Below are 23,713 nucleotides of genomic sequence, written 5' to 3'. Positions count from 1 at the left end.
TGCATTTTTGTTTCATTATATCTTGATAAAGCGCGATTATTTGAGATTTAAGGTGTTTCTCGACGTATATAAATTTCGTGTTTACATACGTAAAGATATCGAGGTTGTTAATTCTGCTTCCCGAAATAGATTTAAATTTTCCTTCTCTTTCGGTTTCTAGTAAGAGTATTTTCGGATGCTCCGTTTTGATGAGGGTGTACCCGCAGATTTGCGTACGTCCTGTACTAGTGAGAGCGAAAGCTGTGTCGCCTGAAGTTACTGTATACGTTGGGGTTCCGTGGTGTTCTTCTGAAGATACCTTTGTGGCTCTACCTTCATAAAGGACTTCGTATCTGTTGAAAAGACAGCGGTCGGTGGGCAGGCTGTCCCAAAATGTGAATCCGTCCTCCGGGTCCGTGCAGTACTCCTTATCCAGGGAGCAGCGATGTCCGGTAGGCAGATATATTTGGTTGGTAGAGATTTTTACTGGTGCGTTAAAACCTTTAAGGGTCACCCTTATTATCGCCTGGACTACCACCTTGTCCCATGTTCCGAATGGGTCACTGTAAGTTGTACCGCCGCACGTTCCGTCTTGTAGGATGGATCCGGCTAGGGTAATGCTTCTGACTGTCGTGCTATTGCCTGTCAATCCGGCTAACTGCCCGGTGGGAGGTAGGATTAATATACCTGAGCTATGCATTGTTCTGCAGGTATCTCTCGGAGTGTTAAGGAGATATTGCTGGCGACCGTTGTTTACGACTGACATATGCGAGTGCATTCCGCAATAGTAAATTGTGCGGTCTATTTCCACCTTGCACTGTACTACCGGGGTCTCTTCGAAATCGATTAATTGGAGTAATTGCACGCTCGTATTTTGGACTGTCGGCTTGTCGTCGGCGAGTTCGCAGAGGGGTCGGTCCATTGTAGAGACGGTTGTAGTGTTTAAGGTTGAACGTCCACAGTCGTAGCCGATTAGGGCGGTGGTTGGTTGCAGGATCGCGAGCACGAAGAGCGGTATCGGAGTCTGCATCTTGGCGGTGTTGGACGACGAATGAATGGTCCCTCGCAGTTCGCTCGCGGTTATGTATTGTCTCGAGGTGTTCGTGGGCGGGGTGGGGGAACACGTCACTCTCGCGCATCGCACTCGTGTCGCTGGGTTGGGGGCGCGTTTTAGTTTATTGGTGTGTACCACCCGCGAGCCATTCTTAAATTTTAAACGCACATTACATTCGTTCACGCGTTCCATAATACAATAGGGGCCCACATATTCGTCATCGAATTTTCCCTTTTTGGGTTCCTTGAGAAGAAATACGTACTCTCCGACGGAGAATTCCTGCGCGTTTACCTTTCTGTCGTAGTACGTCTTCGATCTTAGTTTGGCGGTGTTCAGGTTTTCTTTCGCTTTTGTTATCGTTTGGGAGATTTTTGTTTGTAGATTCTCGAGGTATTTACTATAAGATTCGTCAGACGAATCATGGACAGCTGTATCTGCCGAGGGGGTTCGCGCCGCTACACCGAATACTAGCTCATGAGGTGTAAACGAGGTGCCCTCGTGGACGCTCGTATTGTACGAAAATGTGGCATACGGCAGCCACTCGTCCCAGTTCCCTTTCGAAATGTATTGTTTCAGGTATTCCTTCAGGACGTGGTGCGAGCGTTCGATCGACCCGTTGCTTTGCGGTCTAAACGCGGTGGTGCGAAATTGTGAAATTTTAAAGCGTTTCGCGACATTTTTCATGAGAGAGCTTAGGAAGTTGGTGCCCTGATCGGTAAGAATACCTCTGGGTGCGCCGAATCTGCATATGAATTCTTTAATAAAGGCATCTGCAATCTCGATTGCGGTTGCGTTGCGAAGGGGTACGGCCAATGAATATTTGGTCTTGCATGGTGAGGATATAGGAGAAACCTTTGGGTGACGTAGGTATAGGACCGACGATATCCATGGAAATTTTTTCGAACGCGGCGCCCGGCGTGTCTGTAATGACCATCGGCTGCCGTGTCTTAATCCTGACTAATTTTTTTCTTTGGCATGTGGTACAGGCATTAACAAAATCCTGCACTTCTTTCTTTAGGGTCGGCCAATAATATTTTTCCCGGATTCGTCTATAGGTCTTGGTTATTCCTTTATGGCCGGCGTAGGCCGAACAGTGGTTTTCGTTTATGATTTCCGGACGGTCGGTTGAAGGAGGGATTATGACCCTATGTTCACAGGCAAAAATTTGGACGTTGGTGTCGGAAAAGAGTTCGATCAAGGATTTGTAAATTGTTGTCCAAGTCGTATTGTCTACTGTCGTTTTTGAAATGCTGAAGGAATCTAGTTGGAGTTCTGCGGTGACGTCTAGGATGGATCTAAGGGAATCTATCACGTCGTCGTGCGTCGCCGTATGATATTGTGTTGGTTTTACTGGAAGTAGGATTAATTTTTTGTTTCCGATATTTAGGACTTTCGCGCGAGCTAGGGTAAGGTCCTTGATTTTGGGAATTTTTCCGGAATTGTGCAAATCTGTCGCGCCTTCGTCGATCGGTAGTCCGTCCATTGTGATAAAGGCAACCAGATTATCGTTCCTCATAATGAGGCGGTCGCGTGTGTTCGTGAATGTTCTTTTAGTGGATATTGCGGGGGTGTTGTAATCTTCGAAAAGGTTTTCGTCGGTGTCGGACTCTGAGTCGGGGCTCGATGTTATCGCCATTTCGGCGGGTTGTCGGATCGTCGGGATTGGTGAAGGGGAGGTACGAGAGGACGAATCGTGTGTGGGGGTCGGAGATCGCGATGTGGATGGGAGGAGTCGCTTATTGGAAGATGGCGATCGTTGCGTCGTCTTTGGAGGGGATTGTGGTGAAGGCAGCGGAGAGGAATAGGAGGTGGAGGGAGAGCTTGGCGATGGCGGTCGGCGGCCAATAATCGGGGAAGGTTGTCGCGAGGCGGGGACGAACGGTTTTTTGACGGCGTCGAAGATGCCGGATGAACTGGAATCCGTGGAGAGAGGGAGAGCGGACATTGGATTCCGTGACAACGCGTCCGCGTTGAGATTAGTTTTGCCTGTTTTATACGTAATTTTATAATCATATTCTGCCAGTTTAAGACGCCACCTCAGCAATCTGGACGTAGGGTCCTTAACTGAGTTCATCCAGACTAAAGGTTGATGGTCGGTGATTAAATTGAAACGGTGTCCGTATATATATGGTCTGAAGTATTGCGTGCAATAAATAATAGCTAGGCACTCTCTCTCTATAGTTGAATAATTGAGTTCCGCGCCATGTAGCAGCCTCGAGGCGTAGGCGATGGGCCGATCTTGTCCTGGGTCGCCCTGACTAAGAATACCGCCGATTGCGAAACCCGAAGCATCGGTGGTTATGTTGAATTCGCGGTCGAAGTCGGGATATTGAAGTAACGGTTCTGTAGTCAAAATTTCGCGGAGGGTCGAGAAGGCTTGCTCTTGTTCATATTTCCACGTGAATTTTGTGTCCTTTTTCAGAAGCGTCGTTAGTGGTTTCGCGATTTGGGAATATTTCGGGATGAACCGACGATAATATCCCGAAAGGCCCAGGAATTCTCTGAGCGATTTTAGGTTTTTGGGAACTGGAAAGTCTTTGACTGCCGCGATTTTCTTAGGGCAGGGCTTAACGCCTTCTTCGCCTATAACGTGGCCTAAATACGCGACTTCTCGGTGCAGGAAGGAGCATTTTGAGGGCTGCAATTTTAAGTTTGCCTCGCGGAGTCTCTGAGCTAGTTTATTGAATTTCGATTTGTGTTCTGACAAACTGCGCGCGTAGATGACGATATCGTCGAGGTAGACAAATAGTTCGTTTCCCTGGAGACCTGACAAAATACTGTCCATGAGTCGTTGAAACGTTGCCGGTGCGTTACGGAGGCCGAAGGGCATTCGTTTGAACTCGTAATGCCCGTACGGCGTGGAGAATGCAGTTTTCGCTGCGTCCTCCGGGTGCATCCCGATCTGGTGAAAACCGCTAGCAAGATCGAAGACGCTAAAGTATTTCGCGCTCCCGAGCTGGTCCAAGATCTCTAAAATGCTTGGCAGCGGGTATGCGTCTGGGACTGATTTTTCGTTTAGAGCCCTAAAGTCGATGACCATCCTCCAGCGCTTGTTCCCGTCGGCATCGGCCTTTTTCGGGACTATCCACAAAGGGCTATTGTAGGGAGATTTAGACGGCGCGACAATATCTTGTTCGAGTAACTCCTTCATTTGCTTATCGATTTCCGTACGGTGAACGGGAGGATAGCGATACTGTTTGACGTGTACTGGGATGTCGTCGGTTGTAATGATCTTATGCTGGACCGCATTTGTTTTTCCCAGACGCTCCTCTGGGAGGTGAAAGAGATCGTGGTGCTCCTGAATCAATTGCCTGACGTGCAATTGTTCCTCTTCGCCGAGGTGATCCAAACTAATTATGTCGGTGATCGCCTCGTAACGGGATTTGTGAGGTCGAGAATTTAGATTTAGTACGGATTTGGAATTGGAATTGAATTTAGAATTAGAACTGGTATTTGAATTAGATTTTGAAAAGAAATTCGCGTTTTCCACGGCATCTACCATCTCTTCCACCCCCTCCAGCTCCATGATCGGCATGTGGAGGTCGACAGATTGGTCCGTGGTGTTAGCGCATCGGATGTACGCGTATCCGTCGGAGTTTCTCACCACGCAGTGGGGAATGAGAACCCCTGGTGCAAGCTCGCGACGGCTTATATATCCGACTTTGGGTCCCGTAACTTTTACCGCGACGCTAGCGGTCGTTCGTGGCCCAATTACGCATTTCTTTCGAGACGTGAATGGGAACTCGTTCCCTTGCATCGTTACGCATTGTTTCGAATAGGAGATTTCGGCTCCGAGCGATAGAAACGCGGATCCCAGAATTCCGTCCGCAGGAATTGGGAATTCGTCCGATACGACATGGAATTCGACGTCGCGATCGGCGATGTTAAGCGAAGCCGTGCCCAATGTTGCGACCGCGCCCTCGGTAATGCCCGATATATGTATAATATTATGCGTATCGATGACCACGGCCGGTTGCAGTGATGACGCCTTTATGACGTTCGGTTCTGCGCCGGTGTCTATCATTAGCCTCGCATTATCAACTAATTCGGGGGACGCGACGATAATGTGTGGGACGGCAGAAGTGGGTTGCAAGGTTATTCTTGCGACTCTTCGGTGCTGATCGGAAGATCGTTCGACATTGCTCGTACGTTTTGATTGCGGTAGGCTACCTCCCGACGGTCGCTCGCGGGGATCGGGAGGCCTTGCCCGTTTCCCGACTGTTGTTGAGATCTGACGCGATTGTTATATTCCCGCTTACGACATTCGTGTATATCGTGCCCGGCGTTTTTACAATAGCTGCAGTGCTTATTTGAAGAGGGATTACGCGGAGGATTGTTTATGGGGCGTGGCCCGGGTGCGTCGAGGGTCGCTCGTGTATACCTAGCGTTATCTCGGGTCGGGGTATACGGTTGGTCGTAAACATTAACATTTGGCGGACGCTGGCTCGCCCGTTGCGTCACCTCGCGATAAGATGGTCGGTGTACCGAGACATTTGGTCTCGAAGGTTCGGCATATCGCGATGTATATTCCGGCCGGTACGGTGAGGGAGATCGATAGCGGTTATGCAAACTTCCGCGGCGGTCGTCCGAGAATCGTACCTCGCGGGAAGGCGGACGTGAGTAATGTTCTTTATCGGCTTCTGCCTCTTTGAAGCAGTTTATCGCGGTATCGAATAATGTTTGGAGTCGCACGTGTTCTAAATGCCTCATGCCGTACCGAAGCGTGGGAATGACGCCGCGGATAAAACTGCGCTTTGTTAGCTCGTCGATATTTTCGATGTCCGGTCGTACTCGGTCACAATCGATTATTGCGTTTCGCAGGTCTTTTATTCGCGCGATGAAGTCGAGTATATGTTCCGATTCACGCATTCTAATATTTGCCATTTCGCCTCGATAATGGTCTATCGTGTTTGATGGCCCGAATATGTCTTTCAAGCGGTTGCAGAGGCTCGCGACGGAGTTTACTGGTTTATCTTCGATGGCTGTGTAGGCGCGGCCCCGTAATTTGTTAATAATCAATTTCGTCAACGTGAATTCCGCGTGAGACGGCACGAGGTCTCTGGCGCGATGGCACGCTCGCGTGAATTGCCAAACGGGCAGGTTTGTGCCGTCGAAATCGGGAACGGCGTTGCACGCCGCGTTCATTGTAATTCCCGAATTTCCGGCGGTGGCTTCGAAGCCGGGGTTTGTGTTAACGGTTCTGTTCATTTCCGATTCCGGGGTACGGTCGGTCACCGTATCGTCATGGAACGCAGTTTTACGGTTTCTGAGCGATTCTAGTTCTTCACGAAGCGCGGCGTTTTCGCTTATCCACCGTTCGCGTTCTCTCTTTAGGTTATCTTGCGCGTGTTCGTACTCTGCTGACAATTTGTTTCTGTTTTCTTCTAATTTCAGAGATTGCGATTGCAAACGCGATTCCTCTGCTCTTAAGAATAATTCATAGTCGGCTAATTGTTCCGGGGTTTTGGGGGCGCTTTGCGATCGCGTATTGCTCGCAGGGTTCGCCATGGTGACCGTTGCACGATCCCACCGCTGCCACCAATTGTTACGTCCCGCGGCGCGGTTACACGAAAAATATATATTTTCTCCCGCGTCCGCCGCGGATTCGAGACGCTTGCAACTTTTCGTTCACTAACGGGGTGTCACGATGGCGCGCGCGCAATACACAAATACGCGACTCACCGGTGCTGAGCGAGATGCGGCGCCTTGGTTGAGCTTGATCGGTTGACGCCAGTGCTGGATGCAATGCAGGTGCCGGACGGACTCGGCCGCTCGTTAACAGCGTTGTAGTTCTTGGAGACGTTGTCGAATTGGTGAGGTTGATACACACTATCGCGTCGCGTAGGGAGCGTTCGGGTTATTATTGTTCAATGACTTCACTATTTAACTGGTAAGATTATGTATATTCTGGTACTTAGTTACAATGGTTTCTTAGACTATGTATGATATTCGCAAGTAGTAAGATATGGTACGCGGGAGCTCCCGAAGAGACGTCGTTACTCTTCGGAGCATGGAACTGAAGTGTGGCGTTGTGCAAGCCTCCTCTGCGCGCCGGTTCGGTCGATGGAGGGGCGACGTCGGTGCGAGGGAGAGCGCGTCTGCTGACGGTGTTCTCTCTCTCTTCGCTGAGCGCTGTGAGACTCGCTGGTGCTTGCAGTTTCCCATGGAGAACGGTCGGCTGCGAGCGTGTTGGAATGTGCTGAGTCTGCAGTTCTCGGTGCGAGCGGATGCATCTTATCGGTGCGAGTGGATGCATCGTGCGTTCTCTCTCCGAGGGCTCGTCCGGTTGCAGGCGTGTCGGAATTTGCTGAGCTTGCGGTTTCCAGCGTGAGCGGATGCATCGTGCGTTCTCTCTCTCTCCTGGCATCGTGAGACTCGGAGAACGGTTGCATCATTGGCGTATGCATCAATTCCTTGCGAAGTGAACGGATGCATCATTGGCGTATGCATCAACTTATTTTAGATGTTTAATTATATAATTTTAACAATATGACGTGTTTCGAGTGTGTGTGTGTGTGCTGAAGATTTAGGGTGTTGTTCTGTGTTACAATTGTGTACTTATACCTATTGTACGCTTTTACGTTATATACTAATTCTAGAAGCTTATCATCTATTCGCGCTTAGACGGATACGACTTACAATCTACGCAATACGTCCTGAGGGCAGGACGTAACAATTGAAAGGATTGTTCGCAGTTTCGAACCTGCCTGCATACACCGGTTGCAGTTCGGGAAATTGAAGGGAAATAAATGAAATGGTTTTACCACTCATTCAAGATACTAGTGGATATTTTATTAAAATTAAATGTTTAACAAATTGATGTTAAAATATTGGGGGTCCCAATCGGGGTCACGAAAATCTTCCTCTTGGAAGAGGCGCTCCAACTCGTCGTCGTGATAACGGTCTTTCTCCGTTACCGGGTCGTAAACTTCCACGGACGGAGGAGAATCCGGGAACGGATCTGGCCTCAGTGCCTCCTCGGCCAGCTCCCTCCCAATATCGCGGAGCCTCTGCTCAAATTTTACTGTAGCCTCCCGTTGGAGTGCGCGGATTTTTCGGATGATTTTTGTCTTACGTCCCCCTCGACGTTTATTATTCGAACGTTTATTATTCTTGGTATCATTCATCTAAAGATTAATTTTCATTTTGATTACTTATATGTATATATATATATATATTGGATTCTTATTATTATTATTATTCTCTCAGTATTATTATAAGCGTCTTTGGACGCAGCTTGTTCGGCACGTATAAGCGTCACTTGGACGCAGCTAGGTTGGAAGTATAAGCGTCGATTGGACGCAGCTAGGTTGGGAGTATAAGCGTCGATTGGACGCAGCTAGGTTGGGAGTATAAGCGTCGATTGGTCGCAGAATAAGTGCCAGTCCAGAGAGGTAAATAATAATAAGAAGAATCACACTTGGTTAATACTGAGTAGAATAGTGAAATTGAAACGTTTGAATATGGGTTGAACTATTTTTATCTAATGGACTAAATTTAAACTTATTAAAAGTACAAACTCGTCGTTAGAACAAAGAACCATGCACTGAGTTTTACAAATTTTATAAGTACCTTAGCGTATATTCGTCGTTAATTTACTTAGATGATGCTGATCACTTGATCACTTTGACTTTTTATGTACTCGTAGACTGTTAGATAGAACTCTGTTCGCAAGACTGTTGTTCGGAAGACTGTTGTTCGGAAGACTGTTGTTCGGAAGACTGCCTTCTGCGGACCTCGCCTGTGTTTTTATAGGCCGCAGCCAGTGGTCAGACAGGTGGGGGTTCCCGTGTGACTGTGCCTTCGCGGGCTGTCCCGCTGCATTCCATTCCCATCTGCATTTTGCAGGTGTGCCGACTGTTATCGCAGTCACGTACGTCTCGGCGAGACCGAGTCTACGTGCCTCTTCTCGCTGCCTGCATCCGCTGGCGTGCCGGTCCTTATCGCAGTCACGTACTTTGCATGGGACCGAGTCTTCGCGGCTTGTCTCGCCGCATACCTTTCCTATCTGCATCCGCTGGCGCGCCGGTCCTTATCGCAGTCACGTACTTTGCATGGGACCGAGTCTTCGCGGCTTGTCTCGCCGCATACCTTTCCTATCTGCATCCGCTGGCGCGCCGGTCCTTATCGCAGTCACGTACGGTCCGTGTGCCAACTTCTGCCTTGCGCTTCCCATCAGAGTATTGACATCGCCACAACGACTGAGTGGGGACACTCGCTGGCGGGGATGGCTACGATTGTTCGGCCATCGCGTCAGTTGAGTCTTAGGTGTTAGACAGTGCGGTACGATAGTATTAGCTAAGACCAGTCGCGAGTGTAATCACAGTTCGTTCATTACCTTTTTGCTATTAGTTTTTCGTTTTCTGTTTCTACGACTGTTTTTTCGGCGAGCTGTGATTCTCGTTCGTGGTGAGTTTATAGTTCTATCTTTAAAAGCGATATGGTGTATTCGGGAGGTGTTACGTTTTTGACACTTTTAGTTTAAATTCTTTTAGTTTTAGTGTACATTTTCGGAATTTTAAATTGAAGGGCCGAGCGCTCAAGTGGTGTCAAATTGCGATGTAATTTGACACCATAACTCAAAATTTTTCGAGCGCCCGGCGCTCGACCCGTCTTTACAATAACGCTTTGTCGTGGGACGCGATTTTACAATAATGCTTCAGTCGCGGGACGTGACACATGATATTGAAGCTAAATCGTATGTTTCGCGTTGATTTAAAGCTAATTCGTGTATTTCGCATGAATCTGAAGCTAAATTGTTCATTTCGCATAAATTTGATGCTAAATCGTTTATTTAATATCGCTATTTCGCACGAATTTCAATCGAAATCGTGCATATCGCATGATATTCAAGCCAAATCGTATGTTTCGCGTGAATTTGAAGCTGATTCGTGTATTTCGCATGAATCTGAAGCTAAATTGTTCATTTCGCATAAATTTGATGCTAAATCGTTTATTTAATATCGCTATTTCGCACGAATTTCAATCGAAATCGTGCATATCGCATGATATTCAAGCCAAATCGTATGTTTCGCGTGAATTTGAAGCTGATTCGTGTATTTCGCATGAATCTGAAGCTAAATTGTTCATTTCGCATAAATTTGAAGCTAAATCGTTTGTTTAAAACCGCTATTTCGCACGAATTTGAAGCGAAATCGTGAGTTTCGCATGATATTGCAGCTAAATCGTAAGTTTCGCGCTGATTTAAAGCAAATTCGTGTATTTCGTATGAATCTGACCCGTCTTTACAATAACGCTTTGTCGTGGGACGCGATTTTACAATAATGCTTCAGTCGCGGGACGTGACACCTTCCCCCTTAGATAGCAAATTTCTAAGAGAAATTTGTTCCAGGTTTCGTATGGCTGCTCGGCGTTCGGCGGTATCGGGTCTGCTTGTTTGTGTCTGGCAATCTACGCTGGTGGGTTCTGGATCATTGTCCGCATCGACTTGATATTTATGTTTGCTGGCACGGTGAAGAAGGAGGTGTGTGATTGAACTCCATGCTGCTCCGCATAGATGAAGACCGCAACCATACGTGGAATGTATCTGATAGCCTTGTATTATCGTATCCACTATTGTTTTAAATATTCTGAATATAATAAAAATACCAATCAGTCCAGCGCTAACGGATCCGAAGCGTAGGAATCCGTTCCAAAATTTGGTTGCTGCATTTTCGGCTATTTGATTTAATGTGTCCTCATTTATCATATCCATAAGAGACAAGGTTCCGCTCGGAATGTTTTTTCCCGTCATTGTCCGTGCCATTGAATTTATTATTGCTGCTTTTTCCGCCGGGAACATGATATGATCCCTCAAGTTATTCAAGTCCTTTTGAGTGTATATGCCGCTAGTGGCTAGGTTTAGTGGGTTGATATAACGCCAAATTGGTTCTTTTAGTGGTTGTAGGACTTGTGGAGGAACCGTCTCTGTCGGCCTAGGTAACAATTTATGCCAAGACTGATCAATTTCGTACATAACAGGCAACACATGGCTGCAGTCTCTCTGCGTGCCATGGTTAGAGAGTATTCGTGTTTTGGGCGTTAAGAACATCGTGCGGTTATTGTGTGTTACGTCCCGCGGCGTCGTTTCCCGAAAAATATATATATATTCGCACGAATACCGCGGATCAAGACGTACGTTGCAAACCTTTGGGTACACACGCGACTCGTACGTTCGGTGTATTACCGGGATCTCATGCGTTCGCGAATAGGCGGTTTACAAAAGGCACTCACCGGACGGTCTAGTACATCGGGTCGATAGACCGGGCGACCTCGAGGGCTCGGAGTGCGGCTTGCTTCAAGATGAACGTCGTGTAGCGCCTTCGACGTGGGTCTCCCTTCGCGTAGACTGGAGGGTAGGACGTGGTATCGTCTATGTCGATCGGACGGGGCTCGCTCCACTGGACCAGCTCGACGTATGGATGTCTCACGGCTCGCTGAAGCTGGGCGATGATACGGGCCTCGTAGTTTCGTTGGCGGTCGAATCTCCGTGAGCCGTCAGCGATCGCGCTGGTTTTTCGGCAAAGCTTCCGAAGCTGATATTTACGACCGGCGCGTTTTGGCATGGGGAGCTTATGTCGCTTAGAAGGACTGTTGTCAGGTTCCAACCGAAAGCCTCAAGTCTCTATACCGAGCATTCAGGGTGAGCTCCGTGCGTATATTAACTTGGCAGTCAGAAGGGTTTAGACAACCGTTCGACCATAGGCGACACTCGTTTCCTTTGCCGTGAAGAAGTTAGGATTGAAGATTGAAGGGTACGACAATAACTAAGTATTAAAGAATATATTCAAGATTAAGATACACTTAGACTCCTAATATTAACTACGACTGGGAGTAGAGTTGAAATAGTAAAGTGCGGGGAGGTCTCCAGAGGAAGTCGTTCCTCGGTGGAGCTGGGAGTAGAACTGACGATCTTCGCTGGTGCTCTGACCTCCTTCGGTTGTGGGGGCGCTGCTGCTCCGGGGAGGTACGAGTGGGGCGTACCGTGTGGTGGGGAATCCTCCGGAGTGGGGATGCCGGGGAATGCTGGTGAGTCGGCTAGCGGAGCGCGTCTTTGGTGTTCTATAGCTAACGCTTGCACACGTCTTACGGTATTACGCATATGGTAACATCAGTGGAAGAGTCGGTAAACGCTTGAACGCTTCTTATGGTATTACTCGTATGGTAACGTTGGTGGAGGTGTCGGTAATGGGTTGAACGGTAGGATGGGTATCGGGAGAGCGTAGGATAGGGGCTCGAATGTAGTATATCTTCCTATAACTAGTTCGGGTTAATATATATAATCTATGTTCTTATGGCTAGGTCGATTTGAAGGCCCGGGCCTGAAAAGGGTGTCAAATTACGATGTAATTTGACACCTATTTCCAAAATTTTTCGAGCGCCCGGCGCTCGACCCGGCAAGGCGTTGGCTTGCCGAATCCGCATTTATATGGTTACATCAATACGTCGGGAGACGTAACATGTGAGTAACTGGTAACTCGTTATAGCATTCTTGAGCGTGTCTTACTTGTACGTCCACCGGAATACATTTTATAATGTGAATCACTTCTCCAGCAACCAGTGCCATATGTCCGGGCAACTTGGTTACTGTTTGGGCAAATTCATCTGGTTTTAGCGTAGCCAAGGTTAATGCGTTTGTCAGAACTTGTTTCTCTAGATCGCATTTTTGTTTTAGCAAATTCCGATAAAGGGTGGTCATCTGTGTTTTTATGTGTTTTTCAATGTACACGAATTTAGAGTTGATATACGTAAAAATGTCGAAATTTTCTACACGTGTCCTCTTTGCCGTTGTGAACGTGTTTCCCTTATTTGTTTCAAGAATAAAGAGTTTGGGATGTTCGGTTTGGAACAGCGTGTATCCACAAATCGGCATTTCGCCCGTTTTGGTAAATGCGAACGTGATTTCTTTGGTTGTGAGTGCAAATACAGATGGGGTTGGTTGTTGATTTAAGGTTTCTGTAATTTTTGAGGCCAGTCCTTCATACAGTACATCGTATTGGTCAAATTTGCAGGTTGAAACTGGGAATGGTTTCCAATAGGTGTAACCGTCTTCGTTGTCAAGGCATGTGCCACTTTGAAAACCACAGGTTGTTCCTGATTTTAAAATGACTTTGTTTGCCTCTAGACGAACTGGAACGGAGGATGCTCGTATAGTTATTGTGGCAGTAGCTTGCACTACTACATTCTCCCATGACCCGTATGGGTCCGAGAAATCGGCTCCATGACAGGTTCCATCAATATTTAGTTTACCAGCCATCGTGAAGGGTCGAGTTACCGTGGTATTAGTTTTTAACCCATATAGGAAAGTATTTCTTCCTGCGTGAAATATTCCAAATTGGTGCATTTGGTTGCACTCTTCTTCGGTTGTTGTTTCCAAGTATTGGTTGATGCCATTTTGCACTGCCGAGATATGTGAGTGCATGCCGCAGTAGTGTATGGTTCTTGCTATTTCCACTTTACATTGTATGACGTCTACGTAGTTGAACTCTGACAGTTGTAGCAGTTGAATATATGTTTGCTCCGTCATTGTGGTTAATTGCTCGGTATCGCAATCGCCAATTTCATTGAGAGATACCGTGGTGATATTCAGGTTATTGCCGCTGCAATCATATCCGACGATGGCCCAGCTCATTCGCACATAACAAAGCATTAACCAAATAGTTAACATCTGGAATCAAATGTTTTATTTTTTATGATACGCTTTCTTTTACAAATTTGTTAAGTTTACATATTTCATCATATAAACTTAGAAATAAATTGCCGCAGTAGTGTAATAGTAGTAAATTAACGTCCATCATTAAAATTCATTATGTGTTCGCTATCTATAGCATAACCCGACGAGACGTATTCCCACTGTTCAAAAGTTAGTTCAAAGTGAGTCTCAATGCACTGGAGACACTGGGATGCACATTTCACGTTCACAAGGGGCGTGAGACAATTGTTGCATTCGCTGAGGTGTAGAAGTCCTTCGGAGGAAGTGATGGCATGAGTCCATTCGATCAATACAAATTGTTCCTTCAGACTGGGGTGTAAGTCTTCATAACAATATGCGCACAGGTTGTTTCCGGGATAGGCGGTGTTGGCTAGTCTGAATATTGCCTGCGTTATTAGTTTCACGCAGTAAAGATTTAGAAGGGTGGCGTAGATGTCTGGGTATTCTTCAGGAATGACTCCGTCTATGGCTTGTATCAAGTTTTTATATTCTTCCACATTATATTCTTGTAATGGGTTCGGGACCCCCATTTTGACTCTACCATCTGCAGATTACGTCAATTAGCAGGTTTGAGTTTATTGCAGCCCACCCGCTTGTTGACAGTTCTAAATATTCTTCAATGCACTCTGTGCATCGCCAAACCGGACGTACATTGGCAATCCGCACGTCACATTTATGACAATGCACCGCCCACACTATTGTGTGCACATTTCCCAGCGAATGCCATCCACCTTCGTGAAAAAAGGGCTGATCTTCTTCATCTGCACCCAAGTAACACTCTTGGCACAGGCGGCGTCTCAATCGGGATACGTAGATCGGGGTCCTTGATACCGCAATTATACAAAATAATTGGAGGAGCCGTCCATATGTTTCCGGATGATGGATTGGTAAAATTCCGTCTATTGGTCCGTAGAATTCTTCCAAGTCCTCTGGATCTTCTTTATAGTTTTCCCGGGGAATTGGCATACTGGTTGAAAATACAGAATTGAGTTTAGGTTCCTTCTTATTTATAATTTGCAACAGTCTGTGGTCTTCGTCGATAGTGATCATTCAGTCCGTCTGTTGTATGTAGTCTTCAAGTCGATGGTCGGTATATTTTATATTTTAGATCTAATATGAGCTAGTTTTAATTTATTAAGGTGAACGGTACGCAGAGTACCTCCAAATAAGATTTTTACATTCTCCTTGGGTAGGAGTTCTATAACCTTGTGCGGGCCGGTGTATTGGTTACAGAATTTACCTCTCAAGGGTTCTTTCAGTAAATATACTAGATCTCCTGCTTTAAAATTTTGAGGATTTATTCGTTTGTCGTAATAATGTTTCGATCTGGTTTTCGCTGCAATCAAATTTTTTCGAGCCGATAATTGTAATTTGTTTATTGTAGTGTGTAGTTCTTGGAGATAATCTGCGTAGGTAGGTTCTACGTTTTCTCTAACGGGATTGTAGCTGCTAGGTTCGCGAGCAATTCTACCAAAAATTAGTTCATGAGGAGAAAACTTAGTACCTTCGTGAACAGAAGTATTGTAAGAAAACATTGCTAGTTCTAACCAGTCGTCCCAGTTAGACGAGTTCGTTACATATTGTTTAAGGTATTCTATTAAGACGTGATGCGACCTTTCGATAGAACCATTACTTTGCGGATGATATGCGGTAGTTTTATAATGTTTTATTTTAAATTTCTTTGATACCTGTTTCATTAAATTTGACGTAAAGTTAGAACCTTGATCCGTTAGTATTGCCCTGGGGGCTCCGAATCGGCATACCAGATGTTTGATAAAGGCATCCGCTATATCCGCAGAGGTGGTTTGATCTAAAGGTACAGCTAAAGAATATTTTGTTAGTAAGTCCTGCATGGTTAGTATATATCTATTTTTCCTTTTAGTTTCTGGTAAAGGACCAACTATATCTAGACTGACTTTATCAAAGGCGTTTCCTGGTGTATCTGTCAACACCATAGGTTGCCTTGTTTTTATTCTTGTCAGTTTTTTCAGTTGACATTCATTGCATGTTCGGATGAAGTCCCTAATATCTTTTTTCATACCATCCCAATAAAACTTTGGTCGAATTCTATGATATGTTTTCGTTATACCCTTGTGTCCTCCAATTGCAGATGCGTGATTTTCGTTTATAATACTTAGTCTTTCCGTTACTGGGGGTATTGTGATTTTACCGGTACATACGGTTATGTTTACATTCTGGTCTCTAAATATTTGTTTGAGTTCGTTTAGTATGTACTTCCAAGGGATATCTTCTATAGTTTCTGTTTTGCGTATTGAGAAAGATTTCAGTTGTAGTTCTTGTGCTACGTCCAATAAAGAGGCCAGACAATTGGTAACATTTATAGGCTCTATAGGCGTGTGATTATTGGCTTTGACAGGGAGTGCTATAATGTAGAATGATTCGGTAGGATGAAGTCTGGCTCGTTCAAACGTTAGGTCGATGAATGTTCCCAATTGGTTAGCTTCGTTTAATTCTTTCGCACCTTCGTCGATTGGATTGCCGTCCATGTCAATGAATACGACTTTGTGTGTTTTGCTCATGTTCAAGGGCTCACGGCTTTCAATTATGTGTAAGTGTGGGTTGCGTTGATGGTCGTGGTCTTCGATCGCAGTCTCGTCAGGGTTGCTCAAGGGGCTTATATGTTCCCAAAGCACGTCTCCTTGGCTAGGCGTTAATTCCATGTCGTTGGTTATTGAATTGTTCTCGGGTACGTCATCAAACAGTCTGGCGGCTATCGGTTCGGGTGATGATTCTTCTATATCTTGGTGGTATGGTGTTGGTGCTGGTATAGGTGTGGTCAAGTCGTCACATTTCTTACGTTTTCTCGTTGCGTCGAACATGGGTGAATCGTCCGATGAGATGTTTAGGTCATCCTTTTTCTTCTTCAATGGGTTGTTTATAGAAATATATTCTTCTTCTTCTTCTGCATCTTCGAAAGATATAGAGGCTGTTCTCTTTCTGGCTGATTTCGTTTTATCTACAGGTTGGATAGGTAGGCATTGTTCGGGTGGATTTCGTGACAAAGCGTCTGCGTTGGCGTTGGCTCTTCCTTCCTTATATTGTATTTTATATTCGTATTCTGACAGTTTCAATTTCCATTTCCACAATCTTGAGGTTGGGTCTTTGATTGAATGTAGCCATACTAGTGGTTTGTGGTCTGTAACTATGTTGAATTGTCGTCCGTATAGGTAAGGCCGAAAATATGTGGTGCAGTATACAATCGCAAGACATTCCTTCTCTATTGTTGAATATTTTTGTTCGGCAGGATTTAATACACGGGAGGCGTATGCTATGGGTAGATCCTTGCCTATCGCCCCCTGACTGAGTACGCCTCCAATAGCATATCCGGACGCGTCAGTTGTTAAGTTGAATGTTTGTTTGAAATCCGGAAATTGAAGTATTGGTTCTGTTACAAGGGCTTCTTTTAACGTTTGGAATGATTGTTCCTGGGTTTCTCGCCATTTGAATTGGGTATCCTTTTTTAATAGATCGGTAAGAGGTTTAGCTGTTGCAGAAAATTTTTGGATAAATCTGCGATAATAACCAGCTAGTCCTAGGAATTGTTTAATTTGTTTTGGATTTTTAGGTTTTGGGAAATTTTTCACCGCCTCGATCTTTTTGGGGTCTGGTTTTAGACCGGACTCGCTAATAATGTGTCCTAAGTAGGCAACTTCATGTCGTAGAAACTCACATTTGTCTGGTTGTAGGGATAGGTTGTGTTACGTCTCCCGACGTATTGATGTAACCATATAAATGCGGATTCGGCAAGCCAACGCCTTGCCGGGTCGAGCGCCGGGCGCTCGAAAAATTTTGGAAATAGGTGTCAAATTACATCGTAATTTGACACCCTTTTCAGGCCCGGGCCTTCAAATCGACCTAGCCATAAGAACATAGATTATATATATTAACCCGAACTAGTTATAGGAAGATATACTACATTCGAGCCCCTATCCTACGCTCTCCCGATACCCATCCTACCGTTCAACCCATTACCGACACCTCCACCAACGTTACCATACGAGTAATACCATAAGAAGCGTTCAAGCGTTTACCGACTCTTCCACTGATGTTACCATATGCGTAATACCGTAAGACGTGTGCAAGCGTTAGCTATAGAACACCAAAGACGCGCTCCGCTAGCCGACTCACCAGCATTCCCCGGCATCCCCACTCCGGAGGATTCCCCACCACACGGTACGCCCCACTCGTACCTCCCCGGAGCAGCAGCGCCCCCACAACCGAAGGAGGTCAGAGCACCAGCGAAGATCGTCAGTTCTACTCCCAGCTCCACCGAGGAACGACTTCCTCTGGAGACCTCCCCGCACTTTACTATTTCAACTCTACTCCCAGTCGTAGTTAATATTAGGAGTCTAAGTGTATCTTAATCTTGAATATATTCTTTAATACTTAGTTATTGTCGTACCCTTCAATCTTCAATCCTAACTTCTTCACGGCAAAGGAAACGAGTGTCGCCCATGGTCGAACGGTTGTCTAAACCCTTCTGACTGCCAAGTTAATATACGCACGGAGCTCACCCTGAATGCTCGGTATAGAGACTTGAGGCTTTCGGTTGGAACCTGACAACAGTCCTTCTAAGCGACATAAGCTCCCCATGCCAAAACGCGCCGGTCGTAAATATCAGCTTCGGAAGCTTTGCCGAAAAACCAGCGCGATCGCTGACGGCTCACGGAGATTCGACCGCCAACGAAACTACGAGGCCCGTATCATCGCCCAGCTTCAGCGAGCCGTGAGACATCCATACGTCGAGCTGGTCCAGTGGAGCGAGCCCCGTCCGATCGACATAGACGATACCACGTCCTACCCTCCAGTCTACGCGAAGGGAGACCCACGTCGAAGGCGCTACACGACGTTCATCTTGAAGCAAGCCGCACTCCGAGCCCTCGAGGTCGCCCGGTCTATCGACCCGATGTACTAGACCGTCCGGTGAGTGCCTTTTGTAAACCGCCTATTCGCGAACGCATGAGATCCCGGTAATACACCGAACGTACGAGTCGCGTGTGTACCCAAAGGTTTGCAACGTACGTCTTGATCCGCGGTATTCGTGCGAATATATATATTTTTCGGGAAACGACGCCGCGGGACGTAACAATTTGGTGGCAGCGGTGGGATAGCTAAACCTCTCATGATGCCCGCGAATCCTCCAGCGGTTTCTACGCGCTCGCAAACATACGACCTCAAGTCCAAACAGTTAACGCAGGACGAATTATTCGCGATCCAGAAGACCCTCGCTAATAAAGAGGCTCGCCTCCTAGAACAAGCTAATAGCTTAGAGAGGAAAAAGGAGGAATTTCAATCTCAAGTATCCCTAGCGCAGTCAGAGATGGACCTAGACCGCGAAGCCATCCACAACGAGAACGTCCAATTACGCGAACAACTCGAAATCTAAAAAACCGAAGCAACGCGCGTACAAAACCCCCTTTCTTCGGGCGCCTCAGAAATAACGAATCAGAACACAGGCAGTATGCCCGAACCAGAAAATTCCGGACTAACATTGAAGGCCGCGGCCGAATCCATACCCACGTTCGACGGATCTCAACCGCCGGTCCTCCAATTCACTCGCACGTGCCTCCGAGCCAGGACCCTGATTCCTCCACACGCGGATGGTACTCTCGCAAAATTAATAGTCAGTAAATTACGCGGACGCGCATACATCGCAATAGAAGACTGGCCTATAAGAACTGTCTCGGGAGTTTGCGACAGATTGAAAAACGTTTTCGGATCATGCCACACTGTCGACCACTATCGCGGAGAGTTGTCGAATATTTTCATGCGTCCGAACGAACACATATTAGACTACATTAGTCGCGTCAAAGATCTGCGCGATGCAATAATCGATTGCAACAGAAGCCGCACCGATATATTTGAAATAGATGACTTCACGAGGGACTGCCTCATTCGAGGATCCGTTCCCACGATTCGGTCGCAGCTCAGGCCCCTTAGAGATAAACCTCTCCGCCGCGTGTATGACGAAGCGATAAGCGTCTTTAAGGAACTAGAGCTCGATAAGGTGAGATACGAGAAGCATAACATCCGCGAGGTTCGGTTCTGCGATAACCGGGGCGAAACCCAACGCGACACCAGACCAAACATCCGCGCCGAGATAAGCCGATATCGGTCACCGTCGCCCGCACCGTTCCGCGAGGCGCGTTCCCACGAACCGCCGCGCTCACCTTATCGCGATACGCCACCGCAGCCCGACCGTCGAGTTCCCACCAACGACTCTTACGAACGACCGCGCAGCAATTACGCCACACCAAGCCGCGACGTATACATACCTCCACCCAGACGCGAAGGTAATTCCTCTTCATACCCGCGAAACCAGCAGAAATTTTGCAATTACTGCAAGACGCCGGGACACGACATTCACGAATGTCGCAAGCGAGAGTACAACAACCGCATACGCGAACAGCAGGGAAACGGGAGGCCCCTCCCGTCTCACCCGAACCCGCGACGGGAGGTAACCGAAAACTCGCGCCCACAATCGATCCGGACGTTATCGAGCGAACACACTGTACCAGAGGAAGAGTGTCGCGAGTCACATTAAGCCCCGATACCAAAGTGCCACACGTAATGGTTTCGTCCCCCGACTTTCCTTCCACCGGAAAATTTATGATCGACACTGGAGCCGAGCCGAATATAATCAAGGCATCGCTCCTTAACCCAAGCATAGTCGTAGATGTCGCGAATAGTATTAATATATCGGGGATCACTGACGAAAGCGTTGCAACCCTGGGTTCTACCACCGTCAACATAGCAAACGCAGTGGTGGAATTCCACGTGGTGCCTGATACGTTCCCAATTCCTGCGGACGGAATTTTGGGAGCAGCATTCCTCTCGGGAGAGGCAGAGATATCGTTCAGAACCAAAAGCCTGGTCTGGAACGGAAATAAATTCTCGTTTTTATCAGCAGATAGGTGTATTATCGGACCACGCGCGAGCGCGTGTATCGCGGTGAACGCCACCGGCCCGGAAATAGGCTACATTAGAAAATGCGAATTAACACCAGGCGTGATGGTGCCGCATTGCTTAGTCAAAATCTCTAACGGAAAAGCATTCGTTAACTGCGTAAACACTTCGGACAAGGCTGTCGACCTCCCCATGCCGACCATGGAGCTGGAGGAGGTGGAAGGCATCGAGTATACCGCGGAATCACGCGAGACCAATTCAATTTCAATTCATTCAGTTGCTCAATACTTCGAATCCAGCTCTCCTAACTCGCGACGTAAAGAGATCACCGACATAATAAGTACGAGTCATCTCAGCAAAGAGGAGAGATCACACGTCGACCAAATCATTTACGAATACCACGACGTCTTCCACCTCCCGGGTGAGCCTCTGGGAAAGACTAACGCGGTAAAACATAAAATTATAACAACCGACGAAATACCCGTACATGTAAAACAGTATAGATATCCTCCAATCCACAAAGAGGAAATCAATAACCAGATGAAGGAGCTGTTGGAACAAAATATCGTAGCTCCTTCCAAGTCACCATTCAATAGCCCTTTGTGGATTGTCCCGAAGAAACCCGACGCCGACGGGAACAAAAGGTGGCGTATGGTAGTCGATTTCAGGTCTTTAAACGAAAAGTCGATCCCGGATGCCTACCCGTTACCAAGCATCCTAGAAATCTTAGATCAACTCGGCAGTGCAAAATATTTTAGCGTTTTCGATTTGGCCAGCGGGTTCCACCAGATCGAAATGGAACCCGAAGACGCGGCGAAAACGGCATTCTCAACCCCTTACGGACACTACGAGTTCAAAAGGATGCCCTTCGGCCTACGGAACGCCCCCGCCACCTTTCAGAGGCTAATGGACAATATTTTATCGGGTCTCCAGGGCACGGAGCTCTTCGTGTACCTGGATGACATAGTTATCTACGCGAGAAGTTTATCAGAGCACAAGTCCAAGTTCAACAAGCTTGCCCAAAGGTTGCGGGACGCGAACCTTAAACTACAACCGTCGAAATGCGGATTTTTGCACCGCGAGGTAGCGTACCTCGGCCACATAATAGGGGAGGACGGAGTTAAGCCCTGTCCACAGAAAATTATTGCGGTCAAAGAATTCCCCAAACCCAAAAACGTAAAGAGCCTTCGCGAGTTCCTTGGTCTGTCGGGCTATTACAGACGGTTTATCAAAAACTTTTCAAACATCTCGAAACCACTAACCACGCTGCTAAAAAAGGACACCAAGTTCGTTTGGGGTCAACAACAGGAAAACGCCTTTCACACGTTACGAGAAGTGTTGACCACGGAGCCGCTATTACAGTATCCAGATTTCTCTAAAGAATTTAACATAACAACAGATGCTTCGGGGTATGCCATAGGCGGCATTCTTAGCCAGGGAGAACAGGGAAAAGATCGTCCCATCGCGTACGCATCTCGCCTACTTCACGGTGCAGAATTAAATTACTCAACCATCGAGAAGGAGTGCCTAGCCATCATTTACTGTACGCAATATTTCCGGCCATACATCTACGGCCACAAATTCAACCTAATCACAGATCATCAGCCACTCGTGTGGATGAACTCAGTCAAAGACCCTACGTCCAGGCTGCTCCGTTGGCGCCTGAAACTGGCCGAGTTCGATTACCGGATCACTTACAAAACAGGAAAAACAAATTTAAACGCAGACGCGCTTTCACGCAACCCCGTGAGCTCCCTTCCAATGTCCTCCGGCTCTGGGTCCTCCGACATGTTCGACGCCGTTAAACGACCACCGCGACCCCTTCCACCCACCCCACAGAACCCGTCACCAATCCTCGGCCGACGGCCACCATCGCGAAATGTTCCTTCCACTCCCCGCCCCAACCAACCGCCACCTAGCCCGCCATCTTCACGAAAAGATCTGCCATTTTCACCCAACGCCTCGCCTTCATCTCACCAATCCCCAACCGCCCATTCCCCTCCGCACACTCCTCGCTCTCCTACGATAACAGTGGACACGCCCACCGACAGAGCAGTCACGTCCAGCCCCGAATCACAATCGGAAACCGACAGTAGCGAGAACATATTCGAACAATACAACCACCCCGCGAAACCAAATAGAAGAACGTTCGTGCATACACGCGACCGGTTGATTATGCGCGACGATAACCTGGTGGCGTTCATAACAATGGACGGCCAACCCGTGGACCCCGGGGCAGTAGATCTGTTCTCAGCCGGTAGAATACCACCACTCGAAAACCTAACGTTGTCCAGGGCAAAAGTATTGAACTCCGGAAAGAAGAAATTAATCCTACTCCCCATAAAATCCACAAAACATCACGCGGCCTCGCACGAAAACATAACAGAGTCTCTCAGATCAATACTGGACGTCGTGACCGAACTACAACTCGATTCCTTTAGCATATCAAAGATATCAATAGACGAGACACCCTGGATCAGCATTTACAAAATTCTCTTAGAACTATTTTCAAACACCAACACACAAATTTTCGCCTGCGGTAACGAAGTTCGGATACCCCCGATCAACGATCGATCCTCCATAATATCTGAAAACCACGACTCAGCCTTCGCGGGACACAAAGGCATTACGAAAACGTACAGGAGAATCAGGGAAAGATATTTTTGGCCCACACTCAAAAAAGAAGTCCAAGAATTCGTAAATTCGTGTGAATCATGCCAACGAAAAAAATTAGTCCGCGTTAAAACAAGACAACCCATGACGATAACTGACACGCCCGGTAGCGCTTTCGAGAAAGTTTCAATGGATATTGTAGGCCCGCTTCCCACTTCACCTAACGACTTCTCCTACATCTTAACAATCCAAGACCTCCTCACAAAATACTCCCTAGCCATCCCACTAAGAAACGCGAACGCGATAGAAATCGCGAATGCGTTTACCCAGGAATTTATTTGCCGTTTCGGCGCGCCAAAGGGTATACTGACTGATCAAGGAACGAATTTCCTCAGTTCTCTCATGAGAAATGTAGCTAAGCGATTCAA

At 47.0% G+C, this 23,713-nt stretch overlaps 1 protein-coding gene across 1 annotated transcript; it reads right to left on the bottom strand.

Moving 5' to 3' along the window:
- Window positions 1-10,322: 10,322 nt before the first annotated feature.
- LOC143263542 (uncharacterized) lies at window positions 10,323-13,700 on the bottom strand. Its single transcript, XM_076528432.1, has 2 exons — window positions 12,495-13,700; window positions 10,323-11,096 (listed from the first exon to the last, which is right to left on the bottom strand). Exons 1-2 carry the CDS (start codon window positions 13,698-13,700, stop codon window positions 10,323-10,325), a joined length of 1,980 nt encoding a protein of 659 aa, XP_076384547.1.
- Window positions 13,701-23,713: the final 10,013 nt, after the last annotated feature.

The sequence above is a fragment of the Megalopta genalis genome, unplaced genomic scaffold (assembly GCF_051020955.1).
Source record: "Megalopta genalis isolate 19385.01 unplaced genomic scaffold, iyMegGena1_principal scaffold0727, whole genome shotgun sequence".
Classification (NCBI taxonomy): domain Eukaryota; kingdom Metazoa; phylum Arthropoda; class Insecta; order Hymenoptera; family Halictidae; genus Megalopta; species Megalopta genalis.
Note: the sequence above shows the minus strand (reverse complement) of the source record. Positions and strands in the feature narration are given on the sequence as shown.

Coding starts and splice junctions, on each gene's coding strand:
- LOC143263542 (XM_076528432.1), bottom strand. CDS start 13,700: ATGTTAACTATTTGGTTAATGCTTTGTTATGTGCGAATGAGCTGGGCC. Junction 11,097..12,494: donor ACGAGTTACCAGTTACTCAC/ATGTTACGTCTC, acceptor GACGTAACACAC/AATAACCGCACGATGTTCTT.